This window comes from Coniosporium apollinis (assembly GCF_000281105.1).
Source record: "Coniosporium apollinis CBS 100218 chromosome Unknown supercont1.60, whole genome shotgun sequence".
NCBI classification, from domain to species: domain Eukaryota; kingdom Fungi; phylum Ascomycota; class Dothideomycetes; genus Coniosporium; species Coniosporium apollinis.
Window position 1 is genome coordinate 38,731 of NW_006913322.1, and position 13,050 is coordinate 51,780.

Consider the following 13,050-nt stretch of genomic DNA (forward strand, 5'->3'; position numbering starts at 1 on the left):
CAACAACCGGCACGCCCACTTTCAAGCCCATAATTCCAGTCTCCACTACCGCCCGCCCGCCACGCTCTCGCCACCATAAGCCATCTGAGCGAACCCCTCGGGCACCGTCCACCCATGCGTCCTACACGCGCGGATAAACGCCTCCACCGCCTCGCCGACCCCATACTCCCTCGCCGGACCATTTTCCAATCGCGCGGGCTTAGGGTCTACACTGCTCATAGCCAGTCTAACTTGCAGCAGCACGCTCTCAATACTCGACACCGCTGACCATCCGTTGTTGGTTAGCAGCTCCATGCACAGCGCCCCGCCCGCAGTGACGTGTCCGCCGCCTCCCTGCATGAAGCTCAGGAAGCGCGGGCGGATGATGCGGACGAAGGGCGGGGCCATGGGATAGTCCTTCCCGAACCTCAGCTCCATCACTACAGACGTCAGATTCTTGGATTTCATGTCCTTGGCAAGCGGGAGGTGCGGCTCAAACGAGTGCAGTTCCACGATCCACTGGTACATGTTTGAGACGGCGTCGGCGTCGATGTACCAGCCGAGTTCGTGGAGGGGGGTGGAGGATTGCGTTTTCAGGAGCTGTCGGAAGTCGGATTGGAGGCGCTTGGTTGCGGTTGTGGTGGCCCAGGCGGGCGGGGCGAGCTTGGTGATGGTGCTGTGGTCGAGGGTGCCGGGGATGAAGTCGGTGAGGGGTGTGGTGGGCGCGGTGGGCGACTTTCTGGGGTTGAGGAGCGAGAAGATCGAACTGCGCTTGGAAGTTTCGGTGGGGGCTTTGTCTTTTTTGGTGCTCGTGGAGGGCTCGGGTTGGGGCGGCTCGTCGTCGAAGAGGATCTCGAGGTCTTCTACGTCTGTTGCGACGCTGTTGGCATCGTCGTCATTCGGGGAGGCGTCATCCTCTCCTAATAAGATGGGATCGATGATGGTGCCTGTGGCTTTGATCTTCTTGTTCCCCTTCCGTACGGCCTTGACTGATGGCCGACGAGACGGGGAGATAGCTGTGAGTGGAATCATGATTCCCTCCCTCACGCCTATGGGAGTCATACTCGGGTCCTGTTCGAATACCTGCATTGGCTTCTTCTCTGTCTCAACCGCAAGGGCTCCAGCCTGCTGGCACTGCACGAAGAGATACCTCGTCTGGATCCAATCCAGCTTGTCGACGACCAGATGAGGATGTTTGCTGACGAACTGCGCCGGAGCATTCACCACCTCGTTCAGGGACATGGCGGTAGACATTTTGAGCTGGCTTTGCGGCCAATACCATTGGTTTTGGACATTGTGAAAGCCGGCGTAGCCTAAGCTTGTTGCGTGGTGAAGGGACATATACACGCCGTGCCCGAATGCTCTCCCGTTGACCGTTCGGTTGAAGTGGAGTCCCTCGCGGATGATGCTGTGCCAGTTGCCGAGCGGGCTACCATGCCAGGCAAATAGAGTGGGATACTTCAGGTTCAGCTCTTGAGTCTTTTCCTTGAGCGCGTTGATGAAGCGTCGTTCCTTGTCCGGAGCGCCCATGGCGAATCTGAACTGCATCCAGCCAGGCATTCCATAAAGCCTGTCAGTCTCTTTGACGGTCTTCGAAGTCCTGGTTGTAAGTTAGCATTGCGCTTGGAAAAAGCCGATGCTGCTACAATGGGCCCGTCTATCTTGATGCAAACAATCTCTACTACCGCGAGGCGCGCTTAAGTGAAGCACAACAACAAGTAAAGAAATCAACTGAGACTTACTTCTGCAATCTAGTGTCATTCTTCTCCTGACCCGCCGAAAGCGGTTCATCAATCTGCACGATGCATGACCTGTTTGATGCAATGATCCAGCGAAGAAGGCCCAGAGCGGCAGGCGAGATCCTGTCCACCCAAGTAGACAGACTTCCTGAAGCGTACTTGCCGAGGTACTGCGCCATATCCCTAACGCTCGGGAGTGTCTCTAGAAGAATACAGATCAAGGATCGCTTCATCCACTCAGGCAAACCGTCGAAGTTTACGTTGTAGGTCCAGATGCTCACAGGACTGAATCCGGGTGCAGGTGCAGCCGTGTTCAAGCTGGGAGTAGTACTTCCAGGAGTAGGCATATTAGCGGCAGCATTCCCGCTTGTCGACTCAGGCGCGTTCGTTGAAACCGGCTGAGATACCTTAACGGTTGGAAAGTACGCGGTCTCGGAGACCCGGCAATGCATTACAGGCTCCGACCCCAATTGGATGGCGACCCAGTCTCCCACCTTTACGGGACAGACCGATTCATCGCCAAAGGACAGCTGGAGCCCATACTTGTCGAACTGGGCGGCGGTGGGCTTCGCGGTCGCACCGTCTTCCGCGGAAGTTGCCACTCTATCGCCCCCGTATCCATGATAAGTTGGATGAGAGTTCCCGGGGCGCAGATCCGCGACCGGAGGGACACTCAAACTGAGACCCTGCGGGAAGTCTTTCAATAGTCCCGATTTGGCGCTTGTGTAACAAAAGCTGACAAGCAGATCGACCACGTAAGGCTGTGAAAGTATCTCGTGCTCAATGCTTGGACCAAAGCCAAGCGACATGTACTGGTAGAGACAAAGCGGCTTGTCGCACACATATGGCTTCAGTGCTTCCAGATCGTCTTCGAGCCTGCAATGACACACTAGACAGAACTCTGTGCAGCGGACAAAGTGGCGGAGGAAGAATTGCATGGCAATCAGCGGTAATGAGTGCGCACTACCCATGCGAGAGTCGCGGACATGATCTGACATTACGAGATTTGGGTATTCGGCGCTCGTCTGCAGGAAGTCAGCACACTGCAGCTTACTAATACCTAAACCAGCGAGGCCGGGAGAGACGCGTCGTAAATGTTATGGGAATCATGAATCTGAAAGACGGCACTATGAGGCAGTATGTTCGCCTCGCTTTGAAACCTATTATAGCCAGCAGGACGTGCTGAGATGATTTTCATCTGAATGTCGCCAGATTTCTAGCCGTGCATAGGTTTTCTGGAAGCGTTGTGGCCAGATTTGATTGCAGATCTTGTGAGTGCTGAGCAGGGGGGAAGTACTTACACTCTCTTCTGCCACGTATGTGGTGCCCATCATGTCTGCATGGGCTATGTTCTTGCCCTGAGACGAATTGTAGAAATCCTCGGAGCCCTTCCAGGACATTCCCATACATCGGTACTTGATCAGGGTGATCAGCCTCTCGTTTAACAAAGCATTGATGGGTTGCGATATAAAGACGTCGCGGAAGCCTTCAGTCAGCTGATCAGCGTGATCCGCAGAGTCAGCATCCTTCTCTTCTTTGTTCATCTTGGCAAAAGCGCGGATAGCCTCCTGCATCGTCGGCTTGTATGTGGAGCTCACGCCCACTCGCATGGCCACGTACTGTCGTGCGACGAAGTTCTCGTATCCGTTCAGCGTGTCAAGATCCTTGTAGCCGTTCGGGTACTGTATGAGGAGGATGAGATACTGAGTTGGCTCTATGTTCCACGCTTCCATGGCCTCCTCAGAGATACCCAGCTTAGATATCCGGCACGACACACTGACGTAGCAGCTGTCGGAGCCATGTAGCAGCAGTCCAATGTGACCGGCCTTGAAGCCCGCCTCTTTTACTGTTCTGAGGTCTGACCGTATCCTGGCTCGGAGAGCTGGCGTAGAGGATGACTGGCCGCTAGATACAACGGTGTGAGTAGTGTCGCTGTGAGTGGAAGGTTGAGCTGGATGTTCGTCGGGGAAGTAATCGTATTCTTCGAATTCCTCCTCCTCCTCAGACCCTTCCTCATCCTCGAGCTGGGAGTCGCGCATGACTAGGTCTCCATCGCTGTCCGTTTCGCCGCCTCGCGCAACGGCTCGCGAGACAAGCTCTAGCAGTTGCGCTATGGTTTTGCCGTTCGTGCTTGGGAGGTCTTGCAGGCTGATAGCGATGGAGGCGGGTACGTCGTCGTCAGCAACATAGACGTGGAACTCGTGGCTAGATGGATACTCTGAGAGCTCTGGCACAAGCGCGGATATCTTGTAGGCTGTTCTGCTGGCGGGCGGTAGGATGTCAAAGCTGAATTCGCCATCGTCTTCGCCTTTGCGGACGTTGGAGATGCCGTCGACATGGACATCCGCAATCGCCTGATTTAGATCGGCAACGAAAGCCTTCCGAGGCATGCTGAATTGAGAAACCGGACGTGTAAGCGAACGTAGATAGACAGATCCCAGCCGACAGGATTGCAAGAGGCTGTGGTCGTGTTGCGGGATGTCACGACTGCGAAAGAAGGATGTGGGTCAGAGATGAATGGATGTAGTGAGATTGAAAGCGGTTCTATGGACGGGGTGAATGCGGCAGTGGTGGAAGCGAAGTGAATGATATGGTAGGTCTCTACGAGAACGTCTTCAGGCTGGTGAGATTAGGGAAGCTGGTGGGTATCAAGTTCACAATGGTTCTGGCCCAAAGGCTCAATCTGGCAGGTTCGCTGAAGTCAAAGCCAGCGCTGCGCCACGGCCATTGAATACGGAGACCGGTCTAACTATGTACGAGACTACGTCTATGTTGGTCTCAGAAGAGCACTCGTTACGAAAGCGCAGGCAGCAGGGAGGGCTCTCCTCGCCCTTGCGCGAAAGCGAGGCTGAAGGAACTGCAGCTTGCCGCTTGCCGTGCTGGCTTGGATCCATCTTTCGAAGCTGCCCCACGTCGCGCGTGCACGTGACAACCAATTAACACTGTCGGATTTCATCTGATATATCCCACAAAGACACCACATTCATTCAATCACCTTTAAGAACAGTTGGCTCGGGAGGGGCGAGAGAGTTGGACGACGCCTTGCCGATTGCCTTCGTGCTACGGCCTTGAACTGTCCAACAAGCAGCCAGAGAACATATTCTCAACTGAGCCTTGCACTGCGCCTAGCTCCTCTCAAGCTTTGGACCGTCTCAATAACATGGCCTTCTCTACTAACCCAGCCACTCAAGAAGTACAGCCCAAATCCACTCACGTCGCCGACCCAACACTCCTCCCCTTCATCCAACCTAGCTTTGACGTAGCCGACTACTTCAACACCACGCTCCCCTCGCTCTCGCTCTCCTCGAGTACGCAGCCTAGGGCTCCACGGCAATCATCTGCTGCCGCCTCCGCATCACTCCAGGAGCTCTCCTCTCAGACCCAGACGCTGCTTGCCCAACTCAACGCACAGACCGCACGGCTGTCCAGCACCCTCACACAGCTGACGGACGATATACTGCGGAGCGGAGGGAGGCTAGCATATCGTGTTGAGGTGCTGCGCGGAGAAACGCTCGGTCTGTCTGAAGCCCTGACGGATGGATTGCAGGAAGATGTGCGCAAGTTCGTGCCAGAAGGCGTGACGATTAGAGCTGCCGGCACACCTGCCGAGAAAGGGGACCAAGCTGCGGACGAAGGGACAGACGCTGGACCCACCCACTTTGCAGCATCAGAAACAGCTGGAAACGCGGCAGCAGAGGGAGAAGTCCCCTACATTGCTCAACTCCGCACCCTCACCCTTGTGCGCGCCCGCCTCGAAAGCGTAATCAAGGTCTTCGGCGAAGCGATGCAATGGACGCTCCCGCCCTCTGAAGTCTCTCTCGCATCTTCGCTCATCTCTGTCTCAGCGCCCGAACCTGGCTCAGACAGCCACTCGCGCGAGGAGAAAGGTCGAGAGTTTGCGGAGAAGCTGCGTGATGAGATCTCGGATCTAGTGACCGGAGGAAGCACGGATGCGCAGGGGCTGGATGCTGCAATCAGCCGCATTGATGCGTTGCGGGAGCTCGCGACGGTGTGGAAGGGCACTGCTGAGGAGAAGGCTAGGGTCAGGTTCATTGAGAGTCTTATCAAGCTGGTGGAAGAGCGGCAGAAGGCGTTGGGCAGAGGCCAGGCGTCAAGTAGCGCTCAGAGTACCGGCTCGCAGAGACAAGCTGCAAATCGGGCTGCGAATGAAGGAGGTGGCTTTCTGCAGAACCTGCAGCGTATGCGGGGGAACATCTATCTCGAATAGAAAAACCGCCGCTGGAGGTTGATAGAATGAGCTCCATCTGTCACGTGTTTGTGGAAGGACTGCCCTCCTCTCCAGACCGCCGGCACGAGACCAGCGCCATGGCATCGGATAGTCACTTTGAGGGAGAAACCTAGGCCCGCCGATCGCATCGACGTCGTCAGCAGCCCTTGTAAAAGCTTGATCACTAGCAGGTGTGCTGTACCTGCACGAAAACGCTACGCACAACCTCATGGACATGATGCTTCCACGTAAGAGTCACTGGTAAAAGAGATTTCGATAAGGAGCTACCTCATGTCTGACTCGACTAGCAGTCGCGAGTAGTAACAGAGCAGTCCCTCTCGTCTCTTGTTGCGCTCGCTGAATGTTTCTTTCAAGATTTATACAACAAGTCTTCAATTGTGATTCCGAGTGTTCTTCCATCATGGCTAAGAGCTCCCACCCGGCCTCCACCGTCTTTCCACATCTCAGCCCTCGCTTTCGCGCGAAACGACCGGGACACGACTTCCCAAAAAGGATTGGTGATAGCCGCATAGAGGCCGCGCTTAGCGGTGAAGTTCCGATGGAGTTCTGAAACCCCCTTCCACATCCCACGCTAGACCCCGCAAAGATCAACGCCGTGCATTAGGGCTGCAGCAGAATTCCCCGCATCACAGACAACCGTCGGCGATCCAACGGCAAGGCACGTTTCGAAGCTTTCATGATTGGAAGCTGCTCGGCGGCAGATAACGGTCTCGCCAGGATGCTTGGTCAGGCTGGCTTCTCGCCTGAGGTTATCCGAGGTGGAGCTTTTGCTGGCATCCGCGGCTGCAGTGGTGGAGCTGGAGTAAACAAATATCAGCTGTGCCATATCCGCCCGTGGTCTGCGTCGCGAATTGTTGGTGTCTCCTGTGCTCGTCGATCATAGATTCCTGCCAAAGCCGGAGTGCAGAAGTGAGTAGCTAATTCAATCACCCCTTTCGCTTCCGATCTGTCTTCCTGAGAGCTTTCCTGCCGGTGTTCCATATTTACGTTTTTTCAAACTGCTCGCGATACCGACGACCAGTCCAAATACCTGATACTAACAACGCGGCAGGTCTTGTGCATCCCTATCCAGCACCGAACACATCTTCCCTAAATCCAGCACCACCTCCAGCCACCATGGGCAAACGCATCCCCAACGCCTTCAACCTCCTCGTCGTCATCGCCGCCGCCCTCGGCAGCACATGCTGCAGCTATGGCATGGCCGTCATCTCCTCCACAATCGGGCAACCGTCCTTCTACAGCAACCTCGGGCTGGCACCGCAAGGCGAGCCCGGCTACGACCGCACAGCCGAGCTAATCGGCGCCTTCAATGGCGTCAATTCTGCGGGCTCGGCGCTTGCTGCTGTCTTCACGGCCTGGTCGAGTGATAAGTGGGGACGATTGAGAACGATGCAGATGGGGTGTATTTTCTCGATTGTGGGAGCGGCGCTGTGTGCGGGGAGTGTGAATGTGGCCATGTTTATGGTTGCGAGGATTGTGGCGGGGTGGGGGGTTGGTATGCTTATCACGGTGGGTAGAAGCTCTGATGGGTTGGTGTCTTGGGCTGATGGATGAGTGCAGGTCATTCCCATGTACCAGGCTGAGGTTTCTACGCCGGAGTCTCGCGGCTTTATGGTGAGTATGCATGGAATCATGTTCGCGATGGGATATACGCTCTCCGCCTGGATCGGCTTCGGCTGCTACTTTGTCAGCGCTTCCGGCTCAGATTCCAGCTTCGCCTGGCGCTTTCCCCTCGCCTTCCAGATGGTTCCCGCCATCCTGCTGCTAGGCTGTTCGCCCTGGCTGCCCTTCTCTCCACGCTGGTTGGTGCGTCGCTTTCCCTCCCTTTATTTTGTCCACCACGCCGCTAACACTGTCGCAGCTGGCGCAAAACCGCGCCGACGAAGCCCACGCCGTGCTCCAACGCCTGCACCACACGGGCGATGACGCCAGAGATGACCTGGCCAACAAAGAGTTCTACCAGATGAAGAAGCAGCTCGACCTCGACCGCGCGATCAAGGCGAAAACGAGCGCCTTTGAGCTCTTCAAGACGGCGCCGAACCGGCGACGCGCATATGTCGGATTTTCGCTTATGTTTCTCAATATGTTCACCGGTGTGCTGTAAGTTTCACCTGCCCACCCATCTACCTTGCCAATTTCTATACCTATTCCGCGCCTCCGCGCCGCCCCCAAACTCAACATAGCAGCAGCAGCCGCTAACAACCTACCGTTCAGCATCATTGCCAACTACGGCGTTATCCTCTACGCAAACCTCGGCATGCAAACCTACATGCCCCTCCTCCTGTCCGCAATCTGGGTAACGGCCTCCTTCCCCGGCAACATCTTTACCGCCTTCTTCGTCGACCGACTAGGCCGTCGGCTCTTCCTCTTAACCGGGCTTGCCGGGCTCACCGTGACGCTGGTCTTCGAGTGCATCCTGCAGGCGCTGTACCAGGGCACTACGAACAAGGCCGGGCAGCGCGCCGCTGTGTTTTTCATCTTTCTGTTTATTGCGTTTTGGAGCACTTTTATCGACGCGACGCAGTATCTGTATGTGGCAGAGATTTTTCCGACGCATATTCGGGGCGCGGGGGTGGCGTTTAGCATGGTGGGGCTGTATGTGGCCTCCATCATCATCCTCTCGGTTGGACCGATCGCGCTGGAGAAGATCACGTGGAGGTTCTTCATTGTGCTGATCATACCGACGGCCTGTCATTTCTTGAACGTGTATTTCATTTTCCCGGAGACGAAGCAGAGGAGTCTGGAGGACATCAACCAGGCGTTTGGGGAGAGGGTCGCGGTGCATTACTACGGCGCGACTGCGGAGGACGAGAAGGTGTATGAACAGGCCATGAGGGAGGACCGGGTGGCGCATGGGGATGTTGAGAAGGCGGGGGTGGGCGAGACGGGAGTAGTGCATGTCGAGAAAGTTTGAGATAGTGGAAGCGCGTAAACTTGAAGAGAGCTGTCGATCAGCATAAAGATTCGAAGCGGTTTCCTCTATCCAAACGTCCCCCTGCGGTCAACTCCATGTGCTCTGCCGTCAAATCAAAAACAGACGCTAAATCCAGCGCGCCAAGTTCGCCAAAGTCAACAGTATCAACACCCAAAGATAGCATCGACGAACACCACGCCCCTGAATAATGCCATCAGCCCCCTACGCCTCCTCCGCACACCCCTACGCTTTCCTCCTCTTCCTCACCTCCGTCGCCTTAACCTCGATACTCTTCCTCCCAGTTCCATTCACACCCCTACTAATCTCAACCTCCCTCTCCTCCTCGTTCCCATCACCGCTATCGGTATCAACATCAATCCCCTCAACTAACATCTCGTTCCTTTTCTCCTCAATGCTCTTCCTCCTCCTGCCCCTAACCCTACCCTCAACGCCCTTAGTCCCGAACGGCGGCTCAAACCGCTTCCGTATCGTCTCGATCATCTTGCCAAACCAGACCCAGTTCAGCGCGTTGAGTAACGCGTTCGCGCCGAGGTAGGCGGCCGGAAGCCAATACGGAATATGTTGGTCCTTCGCAAAGCGCATCATCTCGCTCCTGCCGCCTTCGCCCGTCCAACCCGCCCCCCAAGATCCTAAGTCCTCCGCAGTGACGCTCTTCGCCCCCTCCTTCATCGTCCCGAGCGGCCCGGACCCGACTTCAAAATGCCCGTGCTGGTACGCGGTGAAGATGTCGCTGAAGACGCGGAAGGATTGGTAGGAGCCCCAGACAAGCCGGCAGAGGAAGAAAGTGGTCATGAGTAGGATGCCGTTGTAGAGTTGAAGTTTTGAGCCCGTGAGAGAGAGCTTGTCGCAGAACCAGTGGATGTTGAGGAAGGGGCTGGAGAGCTCGTAGAGGATGAAGATCGGGCCGTAGTGGTTTACGAAGGGGCGCTGTGGGAAGAGGGATTAGCTGGGTGAGTTTTCGAGGTGGAGTCTTGGGGGGTGCTGGGGTAACGCAGGAACTCGTCACTGGTGGGCGGTTGATAGGAAGAGGACAGCCGTGGCTTCACTCTCTCTCCTCAACCGCTGCGCGACCTCATGTCGTTCTGCAGCCTCTCCTGGGCGCCAAAAGATAGGAACGACGAAACGCAATACTCACAAATCCAAGCGAATAAACCAACAGCGCATTAACAGCATGCGCCCACAGCCCCAGCCCAAAGACCCCAATGTGCCATGTACTGATCAACAGATCCCACAAAAAATACCCACTCGCACACGCCTGCAGCAGCCCCCCCGCGCCCGTATACCCCCACACGCGCCCCCTCCAATTCATATCCTTCCGCTCCTCATCCACTGCCATGGTCCATAGCGCGAGCGCGCACACGAATACGCTCTGGAAGAGGCTCACGACGTGGACGTCCCAGTTGATCTTGGTGCGCGCGTTCAGGTGGGGGTAGGTGCGGGGGAAGAGGCGCGAGGAGAGAAAGGGCGAGACGTAGGTGTTGATGAGCTGGTAGGCTAGCGCGGAGAGGAGCACTTCATGAATGTGGAGCGGGAGGGTGGTGAAGGAGAGGTAGTCTGCGACGGGTTGGATAGCGCGGGAGAGGAAGGCGGGCGCGGGGAGGAAGGGGTCATGCATCGTTGCGGATTGCGGTATGCGGTTGGGATGGAAGAGGTGGTGCTACTGCAGTCTAGTTGAGGGAGGCTGTCTATGGTGGGAGGAGAGATATTAGTATGGAGGTGAGACGCATGGGATTAAAGAGGTGTGCGAGACAAGGGTCTCGTGCCTAAAGAGTGTGAACGACGTCAATGGAGACAAGGCGGCAGAGTCCCAACATCGGAGGCAGGCTTTCTCCGAGCGCCGAAACTAGTTTCTGCCTCAGGCAGTTGATCTATCAAACGACGCCGTGAGTATTCTGTAGTAGCTTGATGAAGGACAGCTGGAACACCAAGCGGATATCTTGCTGGTGTCCTGGATTGCAAATCGAATGGCGTTTTCTGTTTCGGATCGCTTCTCGGGCAACGTGCGGAACGCGTTCAGGAACCTGCGACAGTCAGAGGAAGAGAAACCCTCTGCAACTCAAGCGATTAACCAGCCAAACACCATAAATGAGGCCTTTGCCTATGCGGCCCTTAACTCACCGAAGAACGAGATCCGACTTGTCACCATCTCCCCTGGCGCGTTCCTGGAAACACCAGTCGCCTGTCAACTGAGCCACGCTTCTCTCGACGAGTCCCCACGGTATGAAGCGCTATCGTATACATGGGGCTCCCCGGTTGATCCCATCGCCATCACACTCAACGACCAGCCCTTCCACGTGACGCGCAGCCTCCACGACGCGATCTGCCATCTTCGTCTTGAGAATGCATCACGCACGCTCTGGATCGACGCCATTTGCATCAACCAGCTGTCCATTCCTGAGCGCAACGCCCAGGTGCGCATCATGCGCACCATCTACCGCCAGTCGCAGCAAACGCTCATCTGGCTGGGGCCGGCATTCAAGAACAGTGACCTGATGATGGACTTCATAGGCTGGGAAGATGAACGGCTGTTGAACCCCACCCTGGATGGTGGCGATGATGAGTGGGCAGCTGCCCGTTATTATCGCGCGATGCAGGAGCCAAGACTGCTGCATATCTGGAGAGCGCTGTCTGAGCTCTCTCAGCGGCCGTACTGGAAGCGCATGTGGATTGTGCAGGAGATTGCTTTCGGCACAGCGCCGCAGGTATGTGTCGGCACTCGGAGCGCGTCCTTTTGGGATGCCCTGATGCGCGTGTTGAGCAGCTTATCCGCTGAGCTAGACATGGAGCATCCTGGCAGGCCACTTAACCACCCATGGGTCGAGTTGCTTGCAGAGAACAAGGCGCTGGCGATAGGTCGTGAGCGAAAAGATATCAATATGCCAAAGGGGCCCTCGTGGCTGGCAGCGGCGCTGCTGAGATATCGCGGCTCCCTAGCAACGGACCCGCGAGATAAAGTAATTGCCTTGCTGGGCTTTCTGGACGAAGGTAGTGTGGCGTACGACCAACTCATCACTGTCGAATACTCGAGGCCAGTCCGAGATCTGTACCTGGATATCTTCAAGTTCTGTGCCTCAGAGCCGAGACTAGCAAGGACGCAATCTCAATCACATACTGGCAGCAACCCAAAGTTTACGTTAAACTACACCATGAGCTATAATCGGGCAACTGTGCTGGCAGCAGAAGCTGAAGGACGAACGCTAGATGATGACGAGATGCACGTTGATTACGAGACAGAAGAGGCGGTGAGCAGAGCGCATGGTCCCCTCAATATCCTAACCGCAGCCGGAATTCGTGACAAGGGAACCGACAACTTTCCGTCCTGGCTTCCGCATTGGGGCAGAGACTCATCCACTCTATCCATCGACGACCTCAGCGGAAATCGCTACACAGTGTCGGGGAAAACGCCCCCCGTCTACGTCCTCTCGGAAGAAGACAAAATTCTCCATGCCTCTGGAGTCCTACTTCACAAACTCACCCACGTGGGCGACAAGATTCAAAACTCCCATCCCAACCCCGTCGAGCTGGTTCGCTCCGTCGTTAGCTGGTACCGTCTCGCCGAGAAACACCCCTCGGCCAGTAATCCCTTTGAGCGATCGTATTTTTGGCGAGCCCTTGTCTTTGACTCTTATCTCAACCCCTACTTCTCCGAAGCCCCGCGACAATGGTACGACATGGATCTGGACTCGCTCATTCAAACTGCGGAGGACTCAATGGTGCCGGGGAGGGACAGGATCGACCTAAGTGTTCTAGCGAACGAGTTGCTCCTAATGTTGCAGAAGACGACTCGGGGCCGGCGCTTTGCCCTCACCGAAGAAGGCTTGTACACGATGGTTCCAGAGGAAGCGAAGACTGGTGATGTCGTGGTTGTTTTGTTTGGGTGCGATATCCCGTTGTTGTTAAGGAGGGTGCATCTTGGCCGTCATTGGGTTGTTGTGGGCGAGTGTTTTTGTTACGGGATCATGGATGGTGAAGTTGTAGATGGCCTTAAGGAGGCAGGGTTGCTTAATATTACGGCACAGGATTTTGAGATCCATTGAGGCTTTTAAGAGCCCGGCTCCTGAGCTTTTTAAGGCAGTGTTCTCGCGCTAGCACACTCGAACGGCCAACCAACGGTCATGAGGTTCGTCTAGGGCTGGATATGTGGTAGC

At 55.9% G+C, this 13,050-nt stretch overlaps 5 protein-coding genes across 5 annotated transcripts; 3 read left to right on the forward strand and 2 right to left on the reverse strand.

Moving 5' to 3' along the window:
• Positions 1–45: 45 nt before the first annotated feature.
• Positions 46–4,108, reverse strand: W97_08661 (uncharacterized protein; the record flags this gene model as incomplete). Its single annotated transcript, XM_007786528.1, has 3 exons — positions 46–1,579; positions 1,722–2,743; positions 3,020–4,108. 3 exons carry the CDS (start codon positions 4,106–4,108, stop codon positions 46–48), a joined length of 3,645 nt encoding a protein of 1,214 aa, XP_007784718.1.
• Positions 4,109–4,878: 770 nt separating this feature from the next.
• On the forward strand, positions 4,879–5,946 carry W97_08662 (uncharacterized protein; the record flags this gene model as incomplete). Its single annotated transcript, XM_007786529.1, has 1 exon — positions 4,879–5,946. One exon carries the CDS (start codon positions 4,879–4,881, stop codon positions 5,944–5,946), a length of 1,068 nt encoding a protein of 355 aa, XP_007784719.1.
• Positions 5,947–7,083: 1,137 nt separating this feature from the next.
• On the forward strand, positions 7,084–8,881 carry W97_08663 (uncharacterized protein; the record flags this gene model as incomplete). Its single annotated transcript, XM_007786530.1, has 4 exons — positions 7,084–7,476; positions 7,528–7,773; positions 7,829–8,067; positions 8,182–8,881. 4 exons carry the CDS (start codon positions 7,084–7,086, stop codon positions 8,879–8,881), a joined length of 1,578 nt encoding a protein of 525 aa, XP_007784720.1.
• Positions 8,882–9,124: 243 nt separating this feature from the next.
• W97_08664 (uncharacterized protein) lies at positions 9,125–10,517 on the reverse strand (the record flags this gene model as incomplete). Its single annotated transcript, XM_007786531.1, has 2 exons — positions 9,125–9,829; positions 10,038–10,517. 2 exons carry the CDS (start codon positions 10,515–10,517, stop codon positions 9,125–9,127), a joined length of 1,185 nt encoding a protein of 394 aa, XP_007784721.1.
• A 349-nt stretch (positions 10,518–10,866) lies between these two features.
• W97_08665 (uncharacterized protein) lies at positions 10,867–12,939 on the forward strand (the record flags this gene model as incomplete). The annotated part of the gene is made up of 1 exon (XM_007786532.1): positions 10,867–12,939. One exon carries the CDS (start codon positions 10,867–10,869, stop codon positions 12,937–12,939), a length of 2,073 nt encoding a protein of 690 aa, XP_007784722.1.
• Positions 12,940–13,050: the final 111 nt, after the last annotated feature.